Source organism: Pygocentrus nattereri, chromosome 8, assembly GCF_015220715.1.
Source record: "Pygocentrus nattereri isolate fPygNat1 chromosome 8, fPygNat1.pri, whole genome shotgun sequence".
Lineage (NCBI taxonomy): Eukaryota > Metazoa > Chordata > Actinopteri > Characiformes > Serrasalmidae > Pygocentrus > Pygocentrus nattereri.
In genome coordinates, this window is record NC_051218.1 from 3,751,549 (window position 1) to 3,773,433 (window position 21,885).

The window sequence follows — 21,885 nt, forward strand, 5'->3', positions numbered from 1 at the left end:
CGTCTCATTCAAATAAGCTGAGTAAACCAACCAATGAGCACATTTCACTCTGTATTCCTCCTCCGTCACATTAGAGGCTGTGCTGCAGTGCTCAGATCGAAGAGATGGACCGTATGTAATCACTGGAAATGGCTTCTGAATGGATGAATGTGGTCCAACATTTTTTTTTTTGTGTGTTTTATATGCCACACATCAGACGTGTGGGGGAGAAACAAATGTTTAAATGCAGCCAATGAGAGTGTCAACTGGTTAAATGTCCCCAAACTGAAAGGTTCAAGCCTGCCCGGCTAATCGTGTATTTAATTGTAAGTTGTTTTTGTTTGTTTTGACTGTTCATTTAAACTCTGCTGATTTCCATGCACTTATTTTCCCGTATGTCATAAAGCAGTATAGACCGATTGTAGAGTATTTCCACCAATGGGGCCTTTAAAAGTGATGTGCAGTTTTAAAGTTGCCCAATACAGGTTTTGTCCAGGGGTCGGCGCTGGTGAGCAGCGTAACTGTATTAATCAGGGAGAAAAAAAAAAAATCAGGACTTCAGATTTTTTTTCAAGGTCCAGCCTAATTATTCCATTATTTAACATAAACCAAAGACCAAAGAACCAAGAACATAACGTTCCCCAGCTAAACTGCCAGTGTTCTGTTTATCTCGGTGAATAAACAAACATAAATAAACTGTAATGCTTTTCTTTTCATGGTGGAACAAAACGGCCTTTTCACGGCGGCTGAATTTGTAAGTATTCACTACTGAATATCTCAGACTATATATATTTTTTTTTTTTTTTTTTTTTTTTTTTTTTTTTTTAAACCCTTTTTGCTCAGAAGGACCTTTTTCTCCCCTTACGGATAAAAACTCACTTGGGCAATTTTTATATTTTAATGACTATGAACGCATTGAGAGCCTCTTTACCGGTCTTTTGACCGTACCATTGTCCAGTAGAGAGAGAATGGACTAACTTTGTTATGGTCAGTGTGTTTCAGTGCACTGACATTTTCAATATAATGAACAAAGTTCTGTAAAGCAGTGAATGGTGTGCGGCTCATCTGTTGCTCGAGCAGTAAGAGGATAATGAAGTGTGCGGCACTGTAGGACCGGCTCGCCTTTCAGGATGACCAAAAAAAATAAATAAAGTGGTAAAATCTTTTAAATGCGGAACCGAGTGCTGCTGCGGTTTGATTTGTGCAGGATGTTGCGAAAAAAAGCCACCACATATTGCATGTACAGTACAGGATCTCACAAAATATTGTGTACAAGGTTTTTATTGGACAGTTTTTATTGCCCTAAAATATCTGGTGAGAGAACCTGGTGGTGATGCATGCATTTCTTATTACAGTGTACTACAGTACTTACTATTCAGTCTCTATGACTGGATCCATGTCTACTATGCATTGTTTGGTAACTAGTACAAATAATTAACTACTATGAATTATTCAGCTACAAATTACTTAGCAATTACTATGTTTACATTTCTTTTTTTTTTTTTTTTTTTTTTATAAATTGAAATTTGTCAAATGGTGCCAAAAACATCTTTGACGAGATGAAGCGACACACAGCATCACAGTCATGCCAAAACCATAGACAATAAATAGAAATGATCTGAAATAACATTGCATGAAATTTTATGATTTTAATGTTAACCTGCATTAAAGAGGTTTGTTTTTTTTTTCCTCTCTCTTTTCTCTTATGAAGTTACCATTTTGGAGATGAGGTTTTGTCACAACAGTGACGAGAGGGATGCAAGCACAAGTTTGGTTAAATGACACTCTAGAGTGAACACACTTTTGCACAATTGCTGTTTATTTGCTGAATTTAACATATTTTGGGGGGAAAATAAACCAAAATGGAACACTTTTTTTTCTGTTTCATTTTCTCCCTATATATTAAACTCAGCAAATAAATAGAAACGGTGTGTTCCCTGGAGAGGGTGTATGAACTTGATTTCACTTAGAAAATCAACAAAACTTCATTTGAGCAGGGGTGCTCAAACTTTTGCTCGTCCATTCAGGAAGATAAGACATTTGGGGAAAGAACGGCGTGCCAAACAGGGCGACCTGTAACCCGTAACTTGAGCGAGACGTTAAAACCAGTATCTTTAGTTTAAAAAAACCCTTTATTAAAACTTTATTTTACATTATAAAAATCTAAAATTTACCACATCTTCCAGAAGGCTACTCTCCAGAAGCTGGACCATCAGAAGTCATTCGAAGATGGTCAGCGTAAAACTGTCCTGTGTTACTGCAGAGGGAAGAGAAAGACTTTATTCCCTGTCCTGCAGCGGAGCTCCTTACAACTCAGCCTTATCTGGAAGGGTCCGTCTTCATGGCCGTCCACCAGACTCTACAGAGGAAAAACACAGGTTATAACAGTTCAGTCAGCCGAGTGAAAGCCTGATAGGAAAGGCTGAAACGGTCGATATCCACAGGTTTAGAAAGCGCTCTTCTCATAGGCCCTTGTTCAGCTGCTGTTGATTGTACCTGCAGCTCTGATAAACATGCGCCCTGCAGTTTTTCAGCAAGATCACCGACACACCAGGCCAAGCTCACGTGAAAGGACGGATCCTGGAGGAAAAATGAGACGCCAGTTACCAAATGAAGCCAAAGGACTAGCGAAGAGATCATTTAACAAAAAATCTAATTTACACAATTATCACCTTATTGACACCAAATGTCAATCAGCCTAAACTTCCCAGACGGCGAACATATATCAATCTGATGGCTTGATGAGGCCGGCACCCCACCCTCGGACCACCCAGATTATTGTCCTGCATACAAGCTCTAACTAAATTTTAATTTCCCCGACCAGATTTAAAATGCACAGAGCCTTTTATTTTAGAAAATAGTTAACAATTGTCTCTGACACTGTCCCAGATTAAAATTATTTAATAATTTATAAAGTTTAACTAAAAAAGGAAAGAAGAAAAACAAACAAATGGGACCGTGATTGGAAAATGAGCGATGATGAGTGGAATTTTGTCTATAACTCTGCTTAACCATCAGTGGGCTGCCCGGAAAACCCTGAGCAATACGTCAAAGGACCGCCAGCTATGCCATCAGCGGGCAGACAGTGGTCCACTATCCTCTTGCTATCAGGGTTACGCTGGAGATATGAGGCTAATGTAATAATCAATGTAAGCTTATACTCACTAATTAGCATTAGTTCATGCCTAAGCCATCACATGTACCTTAAACTGTCGAGCTGTTAAAGACATTCAAGCCTAAAACCCACATTTAATATTGTTTTTTGTTACGTAGCCTACTGTAGTACAGCACTCCACAAACGGGAGCACATCCACTGGGGCCAATAAACACATCTGTGAAGCTAGCTAGCGCAAGGGACTCACCACACTATCCTCAACTGGTCATCAAACTCTTTCTTTACTAAAGAAATAATAAACTTGACAAATCAGCGCTACTGAAAAACACGTCCACCTTCAATGCCCATCATCAGAAGAGGGTTCTCTTAGTCTTTCAACCTAGAAAGCTCACTTTAGAGACTACTGGAGCACCAATGTAAGAGGCTAGAAGGCAAGTTCTTAACTTCTGTTGCCCATGTGTGAAACACAGGGCCTGACATAATCCAACCCAGCCCCAAAAAGTAATTTAACTTTCTATTAATATTAGCTCATTTCAGTGCGCTGCACTACAGTCTCCAGCATGCACTGCGACGTAACGTGCTCCGACTCTCCTACCCCAACAACAATCTATGGGACAGTGATTACACCACAGTTCTATACCAGTCATATCAGCAAACACCCTGGTGGCATAGTGGTTGGTTAGTGTAGTGGGTAACACCTCTGCCTTCCAGGCTGTAGACTGGGGTTCAATCCCCCGCCTGGGTAAGCACCCTACACTATACCAATAAGAGTCCTTGGGCAAGACTCCTAACACCACCTTGACCTCCCTGTGTAAAATGATCAAATTGTAAGTCGCTCTGGATAAGAGCGCCAGCCAAATGCCGTAAATGTAATATTTGAAGGTCTATTACAAGTGCCTATATTTAATTGTTGACAGTCTGACGTATTTTGAACAAACAATGGTCAGTTCATCCATCCATCCATCCATTTTCTAAGCCGCTTCTCCGTCAGGGTCGCGGGGGGTGCTGGAGCCTATCCCAGCAGTCTTCGGGCGGAAGGCAGGATACACCCTGGATGGGCCGCCAGTCCATCGCAGGGCAGACAGACAGACACAGACAGTCACTCACACAGTCACACCTAGGGGCAATTTAGCATGTCCAATTGGCCTGACTGCATGTCTTTGGACTGTGGGAGGAAACCGGAGAACCCGGAGGAAACCCACGCAGACACGGGGAGAACATGCCAACTCCACACAGAGAGGACCCCGGTCACCCGGCCGGGGAATCGAACCCAGGCCCTCCTCGCTGTGAGGCGACAGCGCTACCCACCACGCCACCGCGCCGCCCAATGGTCAGTTCAGTTTATGGTAAAAATGTTAATGAATTAATTTGCTGATTTTTATTTATTTATTTATTTATTTTAATGTGGCCTTTTAGTGGTTGAGGTTGACACCCCTGTTCTTATGTTAACGTAAGTTAATGCAAATAGATTAAACCAGTCATTTCGGGGCATTTCTATTGGCTCATTCATCAGGAATTTTTCACACAATGACAGCTGCTGTTTATAAATGATGTAAAAAAAAATTTTTTCATTCAAAAATGATTGGGTTTTCTAAGACTGCATGACATCGTTATCTGTAAACATGGAAAAAATACATTAGTATAACTAAGCTAAACAGTAGTTGCAGCCATCTCAAAGCCTGAATTTTGTATATACCTTTGTCCAGACATACGTCTTTGCTGACCGACCACATTGAGGGTAAGAAGAAAACTAAACTGTTGTGTTACTGCCTGAAAGAAATCTGTGATTTTATGGAAAGACACCTTGTAGAAGGTGCTGAGCTTGAACTCATCCATGGTCTCGTCCACTCTTTTTGCTGCCTCGAGCAGTTGGGGGCAGCCTGTAGAGACTTCCATCCCAAGAAAAGTCCTGCAGTGGACACAAAGGGTCACTGTGATATTCAGATACTTTCTGACCAGAGACTTCGATGTGAAATGGATCAGAAAGCAATGAGAACATACCTTGTTCTTTCATCATTGGTGTATACCTTCAGTTTATCTGCCAGACATACAAAACTGCAAAAAACAATGATCACAGTTAGATACAACATGGATGTCTTGGGACCTCATGATAGGTTGAGGGGGTTTTAACTGGGTGGTAAATCTCAGACCTGGCAAGGATTCGATTACGATTCTTTAGGTAGTGATTCGATCCATCAGTGCATCATAAGATTTATGTTACAGGGAACATGCAAATATGACTATTTACACAGTGTTAAGCTATAGATAATAAAAACAAACTATATAAAATAAGTATTCGCTCGTCTGGCAGTCTCCACTCTAATTCATCCCAAAGGTGTTCTATCAGGTTGAGGTACGGACTCTGTGCAGGCCAGTTAAGTTCTTCCACACCAAACTCGTTCATCCATGTCTTTATGGACCTGCTTTGTGCACTGGTGCTCAGTCATGTTGGAACAGGAAGGGGCCGTCCCCAAACTGTTCCCACAAAGTTGGGAGCATGAAATTGTCCAAAATCTCTTGGCGCTGAAGCATTAAGAGCTCCTTTCACTGGAACTAAGGGGCCGAGCCCAACTCCTGAAAAACAACCCCACACCATGATCCCCCCTCCACCAAACTTTAGACTCGGCACAATGCAGTCAGACAAGTACCGTCTCCTGGCAACCACCAAACCCAGACTCGTCCATCAGATTGCCAGACGGAGAAGCGTGAGTGGTCACTCCAGAGAACTCGTCTCCACTGCTCTAGAGTCCAGTGGCGGCGCTTTACTCCACTGCATTCCACGCTTTGCATTGCGCTTGGTGATGTGAGGCTTGGATGCAGCTGCTCAGCCATGGAAACCCATTCCATGAAGCTCTCTATGCTGTTCTTGAGCTGATCTGAAGGCCACATGAAGTTTGGAGGTCTGTAGTGATTGACTCTGCAGAAAGTTGGTGACCTCTGCGCACTATGCCCCTCAGCATCCGCTGACCGCTCTGTCATTTTATGTGGCTGACCACTTCGTGGCTGAGTTGCTGTCGTTCCCAATCGCTTCCACTTTGTTATAATCCCACTGACAGTGGACTGTGGAATATTTAGTAGTGAGGAAATTTCACGACTGGACTTGCTGCACAGGTGGCGTCCGATCACGGCACCACGCTGGAATTCACTGAGCTCCTGAGAGCGACCCATTCTTTCACTAATGTCTGTAGAAGCAGTCTGCAGGCCTAGGGGCTCGGCTTTATACACCTGTGGCCATGGAAGTGATTGGAACATCTAAATTCAATTATCTGGATGGGTGAGTGAAAACCTTTGGAAATATAGTGTATATAGTTGCTGTCTTAAAAAAAACATGCATCTCCATTTTTTGGCGGTCCTTTATATTATGTGAAAATTTTTACATTGACTTATATTGGAAGTAAAGAACGTTTTTGGCCTCTCCTGTAAAGTTACCATTTTTGAGATACTTGTTTTTTTTGAACAGCAACAATAAATACCTTACAAACCTTTTTACATTTCAAAACTCCTGAGGCGTTAATTTTGGCTGAAAATTAAGTGTATGCTTTATTTATTATTGTTGTAATCGATACTAGCATTCCAAAATCAAAGTAGTCGAATCAAATCCAGCAGATTTGTCCACCAGAAAATACTGACCTCCTGCACTGTGCGAGGCCCTTGCGCAGAGACTGCACAAACGTCTGGATCCAGTGGTGTCGCAGAACCACAGTTCTAGAGACACTGACGTGAAACTCTTCTGCCAGGGTCAGGATGACTCCATGAGCTTCAGCACCAGCTCTCAGCTCATCCAGCAACTCCAGGAACACATCATCTGGCTCATCTGAGAATCCAAATGAGTCATTTGCCATTATAACATAATAGGATACAGTCAGGATGATGAATTGTTGTTAGTAATAAATGTTAATAAGCTTTTCTGAATATATCAGTGTGCTGCTGAGGGGTGGGTGATTTGGCAAAAATAGATCACGATATTTTCACAATATGCATCAATATTTCATTTCTCTGAGGTTTGATCACTAGTAGAACTGGAAGTGTCACAAATACAAAAACTATGAATACAACGATTTTTATTTGACGTTTTATACACTGAACTAAACAGGACTAGATGTGCTCTCTTTGTAACGTAACATGCAGTTAGGGTCTGTCTCATGAAGCAAGTTCAACTCGGACAGGTTTCCTAAAGTTTTAGATGATTAATCCTTGCATGAGTGAACATGAAGGCATATCATTTACCATGAACAGCCAATCCCACGAAACATGGAGAAGTGTTATCTTTTATCCGAAAGAATCCGAACTGAGTAAATAAGTAGAAAGTAAAGCACAAACAAAACAGCCACGCTGACATCACTCCAATATTAGTGCTTACTGTAACAATGCTTCCTTTATATTCCTGATATTTTTATAGTATGGTTTGTTTTCTCTGCTGAAAAGTGACATTTTTTAAGCGATTGCCAACAAAAACATCATGAAATGAATTGGGGCAGTTGTGGGCTGGAGGTTAGGGAGCTGGCCCTGTGACCGGAAGGTCGCCGGTTCGATCCCCAGAGCCGACAGTCCATGACTGAGGTGTCCTTCAGCAAGAGCAAGACACCTAACCCCCAGCTGCTCCCCAGGCCCTGTGGATAGGGCTGCCCACTACTCCGGGCAAGTGTGCTCACTGCCCCCTAGTGTGTATGTGGTGTTTCACTTCACGGCTGGGTTAAATGCGGAGGTGGAATTTCCCCATTTGTGGGATTTAAAAAGTATCACTTAACTTAAATCCTGAACCTATCTAGCCTTGGACCAGCTGTCATAGTAATGAAGGTTTGTAAAAAGTAATCCACCAGTGTGAGACAGAAAGTCCAGGGTTAGAGTGAACTAATCTGAGTGCTGCAGTGTATGAGAATTTTTTCTTAAAACTAAGTGTCACTACATAAAAACAGGCTTGAAATAACCACTTAAAAGTCAGCGCTGTGTCGGGTCATGAGTTTTTCACACCACATCGTCTTTATATATTAATGTCTCACACACACACACACACACACACACACACACACACACAGACTCAAAAAGAAGAATATTTAGATCTCAAATGCAAAACCAACATTATACCATGTTACATACTGATGATATTTATACTAATGACAACAGTAGATAATTCACTCACGTCCTTGCGACACGTTCCGAGTTCTCTTTGAATGCTCTTTCAATCATCAGATCTATCTGCTCTGGCAAGGGAGCCGATGCACAAACCACATTATAAAACGCTCGTCTGCATGCAATTACACATTTCCACCAGAGAGGTCTCCAAATCCTCAAAACTTATAAAGGGAGGCTTTAAGGTCAGCAAGAAATCCTGCTATGTGAGACAGACCCCAGGTCAGTGTTCTTCAGGTGTTGATGATGCTTCTCTGATCTTTATATTACATACACATATAGTGGCATAATGATATCTTGTCTATTACTGTAAAATATTATCACCTGTCTGTAAAGCGCTTTAGAGCTGCCACTGGTATGAAAAGTGCTCTATAAATGTATTATTATTATTATTATTATTATTGATATTTCTTCAAATTTTCTTCATGTTGTCCCTCCCTGTGACGCACAGATTTTAGCAGCATTTTTAAACATAGTGCATTGTGTCCAAATGTGTAGTTCACCTTATTAACCCTCAGAGAAACATTACATTTATGGCATTTGGAAGATGCTCTTATCCAGAGTAGCTTACAGTTCAATCGTGTTAAAGGTGTGGGTGAATGTAGCATTAGGAGTCTTGCCCAAGGACTGATACTGGTGTGAAAAGATGGAACTGAACCCCAGTCTGACACATGGATGGCAGTGCTGTTGCCTACCTTACACCGAAATTTGTAAAATATGTGACATATTATTATTCTTATCATTATTATTATTATCATTATTATTATTATTATTATTATTATACTCTTTTACATATTGCCCACCCCAACATTCAAAGATGAGATCCAAACTAACCAAACTAACCAATCCGATTCAAACTCGAATCCATCAGCTACTCAGGAGCTCTACAGAAGCACTGCATGTTGCTGATTCTTACATGGCAGATAAACGTAAGTGGCCCAGTTGCCACGTTCATGCTGGAAGGACCGCAGCCGCCCACCATGCTGCGAACAGTCGTCCACATGCTGCTCTTCTGAGTCCTGAAACATGTTCAGCAGGCTGGCGGGAAGAGGAAGCCGAGGAACAGCTTGACAGGAGCTGCTTTCTCTCTTCTCAACAGCTCCATCCACACGTTCACTGAAAGCCCAAATAAGAGTAAACGGTTCAGTTTACAGAGCAAATAAACAAAAGCATATTTCACAGTCCTCACATTACCACACCAAACCTGTTTTCCATGCCACTTTTCCCTCCCGTGCATTCTCTTTTCCTAAGAGGGGGGCTGACATCCTTGCCATTTGGTCTTTGCCGCTTTCTGTTATGAACAGCAACATCCTCACTTTCCTCCTCAGAGCTGCTGCTGCTGTAATTAACCAGCATACTGAAAACATAAAACGCAAAAACTTGAACAAAAAAAAAAAAAAGCATGATTGTAAATGTGCACCACTGTTTAAATATCTGGAATTACTTGTTGGATAAATATTTGTTATCCAATAATAACTTATACAGCGTAGAGTGAACTATTACAAATTTGAAAACAAAGTAAACCAATTTATTCACATTTTAAAGCATTTTGGAAGTTACAAAAAATCAATACGTGGCAAAGTGTTATTACATAATAAGCTGCAATTAGCAATTTATTATGAGTGACATGAAAACACTGAATTCCCACTTGATCAGCGAAACTTTGTCACTGCTTTTGGAATTTGGGGCATTGTGGATATTTCATTAGTCTCAGTTATTATGGAATCATCTACAGTTTGGTCATCATCAAAAAAATGTCTTACATGTTTACGGCTGCTTATAAATATACCTATAAAATATAAGCGTCACATTTGAATCATTTTGTGAGTGTATCTACAGCAAAACAGGCTCAACCTTATTAAATACAGTGGTTCAAAACTTTTGAACACTAGTGTATATGAGGCATAGAGATACATTCATTTATTAGGCAACCACACTCAGCACAGCAGTGATGCTGACAAGGTAGCGGCATGCCAGTCCGTGTGTCACTGGTCCACAACCCAAAAAATATTCAGCCAAAAAGCAGCTCTGTGTTCAGAAATTGTCCACTGGGGAAGGGCTAGACAAGAGAATGTGCTTGAAGGTGCTTAGACGTGGCCAGCAATGGTCAATAATATCTGGTCAAAGGTAGTCTGGTCAGAAACTAAGCAGTAATGAATACAGTAAGGAACAGCTGACAAACCGCACAACAGAAGGGCTCTCTCGCTCTCTCTCTCATATATATATATATAGATAGTGGGCCTACAAGGTACGTATTTCTACTAAAGTGGCGAGTGAGAGGAAACACAAGGTAGGTGTTACTACTAAAGCGCATGGACAGCACATGTAAATATAAGAAAGCGTGCACATAAACCAAGTCCCTTTGGCCATGTATTCCTATAGAAAAGTACAGATAACCAGATCTAGGTATTAATGCGTTAATAATCCATGATGCATTTAAATAAGGATACACAATGACATCATTGTCATTGGCATCAGTCGATGTTTGCTTAAAAACATATTCATTTGACAGACACTTGCGAGTTCAAAATAATATCTGGTGATGTGTTTATTATACGGCAGCTATTATACAGTGTCTGCATTTATGCATTTCACTGCATTCATAATACTTTGCAAATAAACGTTATATTCCTCCGCAACCCAAGTCCATGTTTGCCCCAATTCCAACATTTTATAAAAGTTTACTTATCGGCATCGACAGATTTGCACACAAAAAAAAAAACTGCTGAGCAGAAACTCCCATATTATATTATATATCCACTTCTTAGGGAGAACACTGCAGAGCCCCTAAATAGATAACCTATGGTGGTTATTTATAATAAGGCATGGCCACAAATAAATACACTCACCAGCCACTTTATTAGATACACCTGTTCAGTTGCTTGTTAACACAAATAGCTGATCAGCCAATCACACGGCCGCAACTCACTGCATTCAGGCCTGTAGAGGTGGTCAAGACAACTTGCTGAAGTGCAGACCGAGCATCAGAACGGGGAAGAAAGGGGATTTAAGGGGCTTTGAACGTGGCGTGGTTGTTGGTGCCAGACGGGCTGGTCTGAGTATTTCAGAAACTGCTGATCTACTGGGATTTTCACACACAACCATCTGTAGGGTTCACAGAGAACGGTCCAAAAAAGAGGAAATATCCAGTGAGCGGTCAGTTGTGTGGACGAAAATGCCTTGTGGATGTGAGGGGTCAGAGGAGAATGGGCAGACTGGTTCCAGATGATAGAAAGGCAGCAGGAACTCAAATAACCAACCAGAATCTCTGAGGAACGTTTCCAACACCTTGTTGAAAGTCTGCCATGAAGAATTAAGGCATTAAGAATTAACTGAGGACACGAGTTTCTATACTGAGGCCACAAATGACCAGACTGAGTACATGAATTCCTATAGTGAACAGTATTCACATATTGAGGCCACGAGTTATGAGACACTTCTGGTAACATGTTAATTCGCCTGATTTCCACCTCATCTCTTTAAAGGCTCCGCTGAAAACAAAACCCTCTCACCTTCTCAGTCCTGCTCTTCTGCCTCGTCTCTCCTCCGCTAAAACACCAGCGAGCGGCCTTTATTCGCTTTATTAGCGCTGCATTTCATAAACACTCAGTTTACAGACATTTACAGGCCTAAAGAGGGGCTTTTATTCGCCCAGTGGACCTAAAAACAGTCTTTAAAACAGACTAACCACAGATCTGAGCCACTTAAAAGTAGATTTATTACGTTTACAGAGCATTAATCTAAAAACCAAGATGTTTAAGGGCGAGCCTAACACAGCGTAAAACTAAATACACGTCGATGTTTATTTTAAAGCTGATAGGAATTAAAATAGACCGTAAAAAATCCTTTAAATACAAACAGAAAGAGTTCAGACTCTCACTGACAACAAACAGCGTCTCTCCGCCAGGGAGTCCCACCTACAACGGCATCTGCTAACAGTGGTTCCGTTTAGTCGGATCCGCGCTAAAAAAAAAACCCAAAACATTAATAAAATAAAAATAATAACTCGAAATGTGGATTTTCCTTCTACATGCAATGCACGACACATTAGCCTCACACATTCAACTCGTTAATCTTCGCAAACCTGACTGTTTAGGGTTTTACATTTTCGAGGATTTCGCGATATAACGCTAACCGTCCAGGTTAGTACGCGTTTGGATTCTGTCAAATACTTCTAAAGACAACCAAGCAGCTGCCTGTACGCCAGCAGGGTTTAGCTAATAGTTTACGAACGAACGTTTCTCGTCTTATTTCGGGTCAAACTGTCATGGCTCCCGGTCCGCTGTGGCGACGATGCCGAGGGCGAGTAGTAAAAACGCTCTTTTGAATCGGTTCACTTTATCGAATCACTCGAACCGATTCCCCGGTCCTAACTGAATCTACCGCGCGTGCTGCTCACTGACGATTTTTTACTTAAATGATAATGACAGTATTTCATTTAAAGGGCGCACGTCCTACATTTTTGTCGTATTTTATTGCCCCCCCCGAGATCCACTTACAATATTTGTGCGAGTTAATGCACTAAAAACACTCATAATTAGTTTTTAAATAGCCTTTTACTCAAAAATCATCTTTTATACCTCAGAATTAAACAGGCTGTTTTTGTTACTGTGCCTTTAAGACGCATATATATATATATATATATATATATATATATATATATATATATATATATATATATATATATATATATATATATATATATATAATCTCTGATTGGCTGCTCTGTATTGTGGCCCATAACATTATGAAAGAGCATGATAAAACAATCCTTCTTTTCACGCTCATAACGACAAAATTCTTGCCTGACATGTTTTCATAATGTTCACAAGTCAGTGGTGGACAGTAACTGAGTTAATGTAATTAGTTTCTGTACTTTAGTATTTTTTGGTGTATCTGTACTGAAGTTTCTCCGTTCTGGGCGACTTTTTCCTTTCACTCCACTACATTTCAGAGTCTAATATCCGACTTTTTCCTCCTACATTTTGAGAAATCTGTTGTTCCTTTTGGTTTCTGTGTGTATAAAAACGTAACATGTCAAAACGAAAGAAGCGCAAAGCCAGAGCACCAATCAGGGCCCAGCGGTCACTTTGTTTAGAGCTGGTTTTGACCTGTTGGTCATACCGACCCAGTGCAGCACGCGGTTCAACGTCAGCGCAGCAGCGTAAAACTTTGGGAGAGTCTGTTCAACATAAATGATGAACTAACCTAACTTTGTGTAAATAGAGCTCAATATAGAAATATGTCCACATATGCAGTCGAGACTGATGCAGCTTTTTTCTGAATTTCTACAAACACCATTTCATTTTATAGTAAATGAGTTTGGGCTGGTTTATGTTTATGAACAGACGCCTACAGATCAACATAGTAAAAGAGCTCATCTGTGATCCTGAGTTTAAAGCCAGTTTTTATTCAACTTAAACTTGGAACTAAGTTGTAAATAAATCTGAAACTGAAACTTTGCTTGTGTGTAAAAAGTGATTTCAGAGCCACTCGGTTCTCCCTGATGGAAACTGTTTACCTTCAGTGTTTTGTGCTTCTGATCATTTTAATAGACGTCAGCGTCACTAATTAATGACGTTCTATTAAAAGACTGGTTTACCAAGAGAGACGCTGGAGGACTTTCACCTGAAATGAGTTCATGAAGCCAGTCTGGTTATAAAAATGATAACAGGACATCAGAGCCAGAATTACTCTTTTAGTACTTTTACTTTATACTTAAGTACATTTGAAGGGAAATACTTTAGTACTTTTACTCAAGTGGAGGTCTAAAGGGAGGAACTTCGACTTTTACTGGAGGAATATTTTACCTTGGATGTCTTGACTAGATACAGTAAGTTAATCTTCACTCTATAAACTTGTTTCCGCTTGTTTTCAACAGTTGTATGCAAAAGTTTGCACACCTCTGTCCAGATTACATGTTCTGTTGATTATACATCCTCCACAGGTCTGCACATTTTAATGCAATTAATATGCCCAATTTCTGTTTATTTGCTGAATTAAACAAATTGGGAAAAAATAAAAATGTGGCATGTGTGCAAAAGTAATGTATTTGAGTTTTTTTTTATGCCATTATAAAGTTTAATCCTTGTAGATTGTGTTAATGTGTTTTCAACAAAACATGTAACTGAGATAATTACATTGCAGACTGGTTTATAAAAAAACTCTACAAAATCGATTTTATTACAACGGATAAGGACACAGAATACCCTCTATAGCAAGTTGGCACAGAGTTGTTTTTGAACATGTGTTTCTAGACTACTGTAACGTTCTAATATGAACATTTTCCATGATAGTCGGGAACTTTTTCTGGTATATATTGGGTCAGAACTCTCAAGCATAGCTACGGGAGCCTTTATGCCATTCACTGTACCACTTTTGAAATGCTTTAGTTGGTATAGACACTTGTGTATGCAAGCTATATTCTCCCCCTTCTTCAGTATGTGTGCTGAATGATTCTTATGTTGCAAGATACTTATAATAATAATAATAATAATAATAATAAAGCTGTGAGAGTTTTTCTCTACCAGTGTCGCCCTCGCAGCTCTGGGCCTGTAATGCAGTAAAACTGAATTGAAAATTGTCTTGTGAATCGGTTAATCGCTGAATCGGTCGTTCGATTCGTTGTAACGGACACTTCGGAGGAATCGATTCGTGAAACTGAGCCGAACTTCGGCGATTGTGAGTTGTTCAGGTTCCTGTGCGCGATCGAGGGGGGTTTCGCTGGCGAAGCGCTGCTGTTAGAAGCCGAAGGAAATCTAAAATGCTTTCGTGATCGTTTTTGGATCGGGACTGGACGATTGAGAAAACGTCCAGGCTGATTTTCGGTGCGTATTTCACCGATATGGTCCACCGCTTCTGTTTTTAAATTTGCAGCCGGAACACAGGCAGCGGCCTGCGGCTTGACGCGACCAGGAAAGTCCGCGGATTAGATTTAGGCCTCGATTCCGTTAAACTTTGATCTCAGGAAAGCAACAAGAGCAAAATAGTCATCGCGCCGCTTTATAAAGGTATGTAAACAATGGCATTTCTGTAGAAAAGTCACCACAGTTTCGGCTAGCCACGATGCTAAAGTTGGCTTCCTATTCGCCAGCTTCTTGTTCGAATTTTTCCGTTCCACCTTAAATACCATTTAACCGCCGCGCCGTTTAAGGCGGAACGGGGGAATTCGAACAAGAAGCTGATAGCTAGCTAATGCTAGCGCTGCGATGAGGGGTATCAAAAGGCCTGTTAACAAAAAGGGACGAAATGAGCGCCTTTTGGGCACTTTGTACCAGATTATCTGTTTGTGTTGCTGTTTTCTTGTTGGGTTTATCGTTTCGTCCCTGCAGCGCTGAAATAAACTGAGTTTGGGTTTAATGGGAGGCAAACAAATGCGTAGCGCTGTCTGTCGCCGAAGCCCGGCGGAGTTAATTCATCAAGTTTCGTCTTTTTTGGCCTCTTGTAAGCGCTTGAGCTGCTCCCATACTTTGCACAGCTATCGTGGTCCAACTAGGCGCGATTATTTTCCCTCTCGCGGTTCGTGTGGAAAGACACAGCTGTTTCTGTCCCGAGCGAGACAATGGCTTTTTTCGGCAGGGCTATTCATTCTTCCGCCGCCCTCTTTTTTCAGCCTAACATGGATGCAGCAAACCCGCGGTGGAGGTGCTGCTCTCTCCCCGACCTCCGTGCTTCGGGATCGGGGAGCTTTTGCACAACAACACGGGTGGAAATGCAGTTTGTTGCTTTCATGCAGATCAGATTGAGCGATATGCAGGATAGCACGTTTTAAATGTGACAACGAAACAAAACAAACCACATCGAGGCTCGCACTCTTGCTTCTAATACCACGTCTATAAAATAAACAAGTAAACAATTCATTTTTTAATTTTTAGATTCATAGTTTGTCATTGTGGGAGGTCGGTTCAGTTAAGCCTGGTTAGATCTCAGGTCTTCGTCTTCACTTGGCTGCGTGTAGCCTGATCGTTTATTTGTTTAAAACTTGTCAGAAAGTTGTGAGGCAACGGGCAGTTATTTTACTGTGAATTTCAGATATGAAGTCAGTCGTTAGAGACAAAGTAGTTTTGTAATGAACGTGTTCTCTCTGTGCAGGAGTTCTCACCGGTCTGAGGGAGGCTGCTCTGTTTCAGAACCTGGCTCGCGGTTTTCTCCACTGGGATGATACGCACACACGCCGTGATCTGAGGTTTCTGGGGCCGACGAGCGTTCCCTAGGGCTTTGGGGTGACGGATCCTTTGTTCATTTTTCTCTCTTGCTGTGGTCCCTTGAACCGTCAAAATAAGTTCCTCTCTGCCCCCCCACCTGTCCCATCGCGGCCAGTCCAACAACCCCTTCCCCCTGGATTCCCATGGTAAGAGGTCCCACTACGGCACCAAGCTGAATCCCTACACCAGAGCGCGGATGACGGAGGCATGGCAGCAGCATGCTGTCGCCCCGCCTCCCGTCGTCCACACCATACCTCCAGGGGCGGAGAACGCCCTCGGCTGTGCGGTATATGGTATCGTCCTGCAGCCGGACGCTGCGTTGCAGCAGCAGCAGTCGCAGCAACAGCAACAACAACAGCAGCAGCAGCAGCAACATCACAGCCAGCAGCATAGCCAGCAGCAGCACCCGGCACAAGCTCAGCAGCCGTCCCTGCCTGTGGGGAGCGAAGGGGGGCACAAGTGTGGAGCCTGTGGCCATGATATCTCCCACCTGGCCAACCCCCATGAGCATCAGTGCATGGTGAGTCAGGATCGCTCCTTCCAGTGCACACAGTGCCTAAAGATCTTCCACCAAGCCACAGATCTCCTGGAGCACCAGTGTGTTCAAGTGGAGCAGAAGCCTTTCGTATGTGGAGTATGCAAGATGGGCTTTTCGCTGCTCACGTCCCTGGCGCAGCACCACAATGCCCACAACAGCAGCAACCCAATGAAATGCTCCATCTGTGAGAAAACATACCGGCCCGGCTCATCTGGCAACGCCACCCCCACTTCGTCCTCCGGCAACCAGGGCCAGCCGTCCAACGACGGCGCGTCAGCCAGCAGCAGCGCTGCCGTGGGCACCTCAGGGCAGCCCACCTTTGAGTCCTCGGCCCCTTACAGGCCCTACAAGTGCTCCGTGTGCTCCAAAGGCTTCCGTCATCTTTCTGAGCTCACCCGGCATGAGCGTGTGCACACGGGCGAGAAGCCCTTCAAGTGCGAGACGTGCGACAAAAGCTTCAGTCAGTCGTCCCACCTAGTCCACCACCAGAGTACGCACAGCTCAGAGAGGCCCTTCAAATGTGCTGTGTGCGAGAAGAGCTTCAAGCACCGCTCCCATCTGGTGCGTCACATGTATGCCCACTCGGGCGAGCACCTCTTCAAGTGCAACATGTGTGAGCTGCACTTCAAGGAGTCGTCTGAGCTGCTGCACCACCAGTGCCAGCCACAGGGCGCCCGGCCTTTCCGATGCGCCACCTGCGGCAAGGGCTTCAAGCGTCCGTCTGACCTGCGACAGCACGAGCGCACCCATTCGGAGGAGCGGCCATATCATTGCGAGGACTGCCAGATGAGCTTCAAGCAGCAGTACGCTCTGGTGCGCCATAGACGCACGCACACGGCCTCCGCCGACCGGCCCTTCAAATGCAACCTCTGCGACAAAGGCTTCCTGCAGCCATCCCACCTGCTCTACCACCAGCATGTGCACGGCATGGATAACCTCTTCAAGTGCGCCTCCTGTGGCAAGGGCTTCAGCCAGTCCGGAGAGCTGCTGCGGCACAAGTGCGGCGAAAGCTCCAGCACCCCCACCAACCCGGACAAGCCGTACAAGTGCGACGTTTGCGGCAAGGCCTACAAAAAAGCGACCACGCTGCAGCGCCACCAGACCACCCACTGCAACGAGAAGCCGCTCAAGTGCTCCCTGTGCGACCGCCGCTTCCTTTCCTCCTCGGAGTTCGTGCAGCACCGCTGCGACCCGTCCCGTGAGAAGCCCTTGAAGTGCCCTGACTGCGAGAAGCGCTTCAAGTACTCGTCAGAGATGAATCGGCACAGGCGTGTCCACACCGGAGAGAAGCCGTACAAGTGCGCCAGCTGTGACAAGGGCTTCAAGCAGCGAGAGCATTTGGCCAAACACCAGAGCGTTCACTCCAGGGACGCCCAGTTCAAATGCGTGTGGTGCGGAGAGCGCTTCGCCGACCTGGGCGCTCTCCAGGAGCACACGGTCCAGCACACGGCTGAAGGAGGGGGATACCCGGTGAACTCGCTCATTCAGTAAACTCCTCTCCCCTTCACTCCAGTCCTATCCACTCCTGTTATTTTCTCTACCCTGCTGCCAAAAGCAAACACAAAGTTGTCCAGTACATGGCGTTTCTGTGTCATATAGACTTTCAAAGGTTTCCCTTTTGGAAAAAAGATGAAAAAAATGCTGAACCCAATTATGATTTAGATATACCAGATAAATAACTATTCCCCTTTCATACCAAGAGGCATTTCGACCCTTAAGGTTCATTTTCAAGTGGATGGAGATCAGAGGCATCAGTTTCTTTTACTTTGTTTAAAAGCTCCCTTTTTTAAATATGGGAAGAAAATTCAAAATCATACAGACTTGCGTAAAAATTTTAAGATGATGAGCTAAAGGAGAGGTGGAGAAATGCCATTTGCAATATCATGAAGAAATGGCCCAACCGTAGTCATTCTGTTCAGAAAGGAAAGCACCGTGACTTAAATGGTCCTGAAGCTCACCTTGAGTTTAATAACACCTTTAGAAGGAGGACTCAGTGGCCCGTTCAGTCTGTGGAGTGCTGAACTTTTATTTTCAAGAAAAGTAACAAAAAAAAGTACTAGACAAAAACAGAAAAGGTTGTGTGCTGCTTTTGTCTGGTGATGGATTGTTTAGGAATCGATTATACTGTTATTCTCCTGATAATGCAGCGTTTTTGTTATGGGATTTTAGTAGCTAGTGCATTATGGGGTATAGTTTGCGTGCTTCCTGTCTGTTGAGTTTTAATTCACAGCTACAAATAAATTTCTAATCATTTTCAGAATTTAGGAGAGTTTTTTTTTTTCTTTTTCCAGTCACTAGCTGTGCTTTGAATATGAAGGAGTCTCACGATAAAAACAGTGGAAACATACTGTATATATCTACTCAAGTCACCACTTGAAAACTATATTGCCTGCATTAAGACCCCTCAGCTGGTCGTAGCTGACGAGATTTTAAGAAAAGGATGGGGGACTAGCCTATATTGTGCTATTATAAACTATTGAAACTGTCTGTAAGTGTGTCAAAGTATGTGTGCCCTTTGATGTGGCAACTATAGTATGTACCAAAAAATGAAAAACAACAACAAAAAAAAAAAATCAACCCACCAATGTACTGTACTGTACTGTACCTCCCCAAAGGGACAGATTGTTAACCAGCTAAAGCATCGTGGCCGCCACGGTCTCTGCATTTCACTGCGAATTCTACGTATATATAGAAACTATATAGAAATATATACTTCATTCTTGTATACATACAGTTCATATTACAACAAAAAGGAAAAAAAAAACAGTACAGCTGTCCTGAAATTGCCTAAAACCTGAAAAGGCTTTATGTGTTACTGTATGTACATAGGTTAGTATGTATGCTTCATGTTTACCGGTCCTGTCCTTAGATATTGCATTGTCTTTCTTAAAACGCATCGACTATTTTATACGTAGCTTTTTATTATGTGTAACTATCTTCTATCTTGATTCATACTTTTTTTTTCTCCTTTTTTTTAGTTTCTCTTTTGTAGATTCAGTTAAAATGTAGAGTTGTTTGTTTGATGGCGTGTTTTCAGAATTGTGAGAGTTTGTCTTTTTTTTTTTTTTGCCCAATCTCCGTTACGCAGATGGGAAGGCCGGGTGTTGTTGCTCTCGCGTCGGGCGGAAAAGAAGTGCGAGGCGGTGTTGGGAGTGTCTTCACCCGCCGTAGGCCTTCTCACTTTAGTGCTGTTGTAACCCATTGTTTTTTAAGTTCCCCCTGTACAGCACCATACAGCCTGTATAGATTAGTTAATCTGTTGTTTCATTCCTGCCGGTCCCTGTTATCTTGCCTGCATTTATACTGTACCTTGATTAAGCCCCGCCCCTTTTCTCTTTTGTAACATGAAGGTTTTTTTTTTTTTGTGGTATTTCGGTTGCCCCAAGATTTAAGGGAATACGTGTAAGGGCCTATAAGGGGTGACTCAATTGCATGTTTGTTTCCGCAGGTCTGTTGTATAGATCTTGCTCATAGTATGGATTTTTTTATGGCTGTTTACTTTAACGTTTTGCTCATGTTAGAAGTAGTTTCTCCGTGTTGCTTTTTTTCCACCACAGTATACGTTTTCCACATTACCCTGGAACTTGAACGCCAGACAGGGCAGAACTCGTGTAGGATCTGAATTTGAAAGGTGACCGTAGCTTTGGTTTGTGTCGGTGGGGTTCCCTGCAGTAGATGGGCAGGCTCTGGGCGGGAGGACGCCCAGGCGGTCGTGGGCTGTGCAGTATTACGTGTCGTGTGGAGATCTCTGCACTCGGGGCGGTGTGACCGGAGTGCTCGTATATGTGACACACTTTGGCCTTAAGCAGGGGCGATTCTGGGTGTTTCAATAGCCTCCATTGTGTGTGTTTTTTTTTTTTTCATTCTTTTAAAAAATATATAAAAATATTTTACATCTTAATAGTGTGTGTTTATCCAATGTTTGAAGATATCAAGGGGCTTTTTTTTTTCAACTCCAGGCATTAAGAAAAGATAAAGAAAAGCAGTTGGGATTTGAATAAAAAAAGAAAAAGAAAAAAAAGTATGTATTTCATGTTTTTTTTGTTCTCACGTTTGCATTGTATATTAATTTTTTTTATTAATATTGTTAAAAATTTCTATATAAATATCTATATTCTTGGTGGTGGGGTCAGGGCCGCAGGGGAGGGTGTTGGTAGGAGTGAATCTGAGCGGGCCTGGCCTTCAGGTGATGGAGAGTGGCCTTTCCCTGTGGTCCTGCGCTCTGCCTTGTGCATGCCTGCTGTGTTAGTTCCTGTCATCTGTTTTAAAGTATTTGTGCTCCAGAGCACATTTACTCCTCTTTAGCTTTTTTCAAATTGTAGATTGTGGATGAGCTAGTAAGAAAACTTCATGTGGCGATGGATGTGACATTCATGCTAAATATCTGTATGTAGCATTTAATATACACAGCACTAACTAATAAACTTTTTCATTAATAATGCTGGTGTCAGTTGGGTGTTAATGCCTTCTGTTTGACCCACATAGTCAACTTTTATTGTGAACTTCTTTATCCTTTATAAAGAATATTCTAATAGAAAAATAAATAATAATAATGGTAAATGATAGTAATTTATAACTAGATGTGCAAGGAACTGCAAGAGTGCTTGAAAAGAGCCAAAAGTGTGTGTGTGTGTGTGAGAGGGAGAGATGTGTGTTTGAAGGGGGGAGTGGGTGGAGTCATTCAAATGAACTGTCACTCTGTTATTATGCAGCTCTTAGTGGAGAAGCCTTGTTTGAGACCGATTTGCACCCTCTGAACAAACGGTCATAACTTGGGAAATGTTCACTCTGTCGCTTAACCGGATGGATGGTGTGAGATAAGACCCCTTGATTATTTTGTTGTAATGTTGTGTGTATTGAGGAGAAAATGTCTGAGTTATGACGAGTTAAACACAGAGAAAATCCTGAAATAAGCAGAT

General features: G+C 42.5%; 2 protein-coding genes across 6 annotated transcripts; one reads left to right on the plus strand and one right to left on the minus strand.

The window, feature by feature from the left end:
• Positions 1-1,244: 1,244 nt before the first annotated feature.
• usb1 (U6 snRNA biogenesis 1) lies at positions 1,245-12,534 on the minus strand. Of its 4 annotated transcripts, XM_037540353.1 has the most exons (8): positions 11,154-11,189; positions 9,429-9,581; positions 9,141-9,340; positions 6,725-6,908; positions 5,096-5,149; positions 4,898-5,003; positions 2,476-2,559; positions 1,245-2,338 (listed from the first exon to the last, which is right to left on the minus strand). In XM_037540353.1, exons 1-8 carry the CDS (start codon positions 11,156-11,158, stop codon positions 2,234-2,236), a joined length of 891 nt encoding a protein of 296 aa, XP_037396250.1. In that variant the 5' UTR covers positions 11,159-11,189; the 3' UTR covers positions 1,245-2,233. The 4 variants fall into 4 exon arrangements, with proteins under 4 accessions (XP_037396250.1, XP_037396248.1, XP_037396247.1 ...); XM_037540351.1 differs by lacking the exon at positions 11,154-11,189 and adding an exon at positions 11,737-12,534 and having other exon boundaries at positions 1,245-2,559; XM_037540350.1 differs by having other exon boundaries at positions 1,245-2,559.
• Positions 12,535-14,890: 2,356 nt separating this feature from the next.
• On the plus strand, positions 14,891-21,405 carry znf319b (zinc finger protein 319b). Of its 2 annotated transcripts, none has more exons than XM_017698840.2 (2): positions 14,891-15,234; positions 16,316-21,405. In XM_017698840.2, the coding sequence occupies exon 2, from the start codon at positions 16,625-16,627 to the stop codon at positions 18,455-18,457; it is 1,833 nt and encodes a 610-aa protein (XP_017554329.1). In that variant the 5' UTR covers positions 14,891-15,234; positions 16,316-16,624; the 3' UTR covers positions 18,458-21,405. The 2 variants fall into 2 exon arrangements, with proteins under 2 accessions (XP_017554329.1, XP_017554328.1); XM_017698839.2 differs by having other exon boundaries at positions 14,891-15,051.
• Positions 21,406-21,885: the final 480 nt, after the last annotated feature.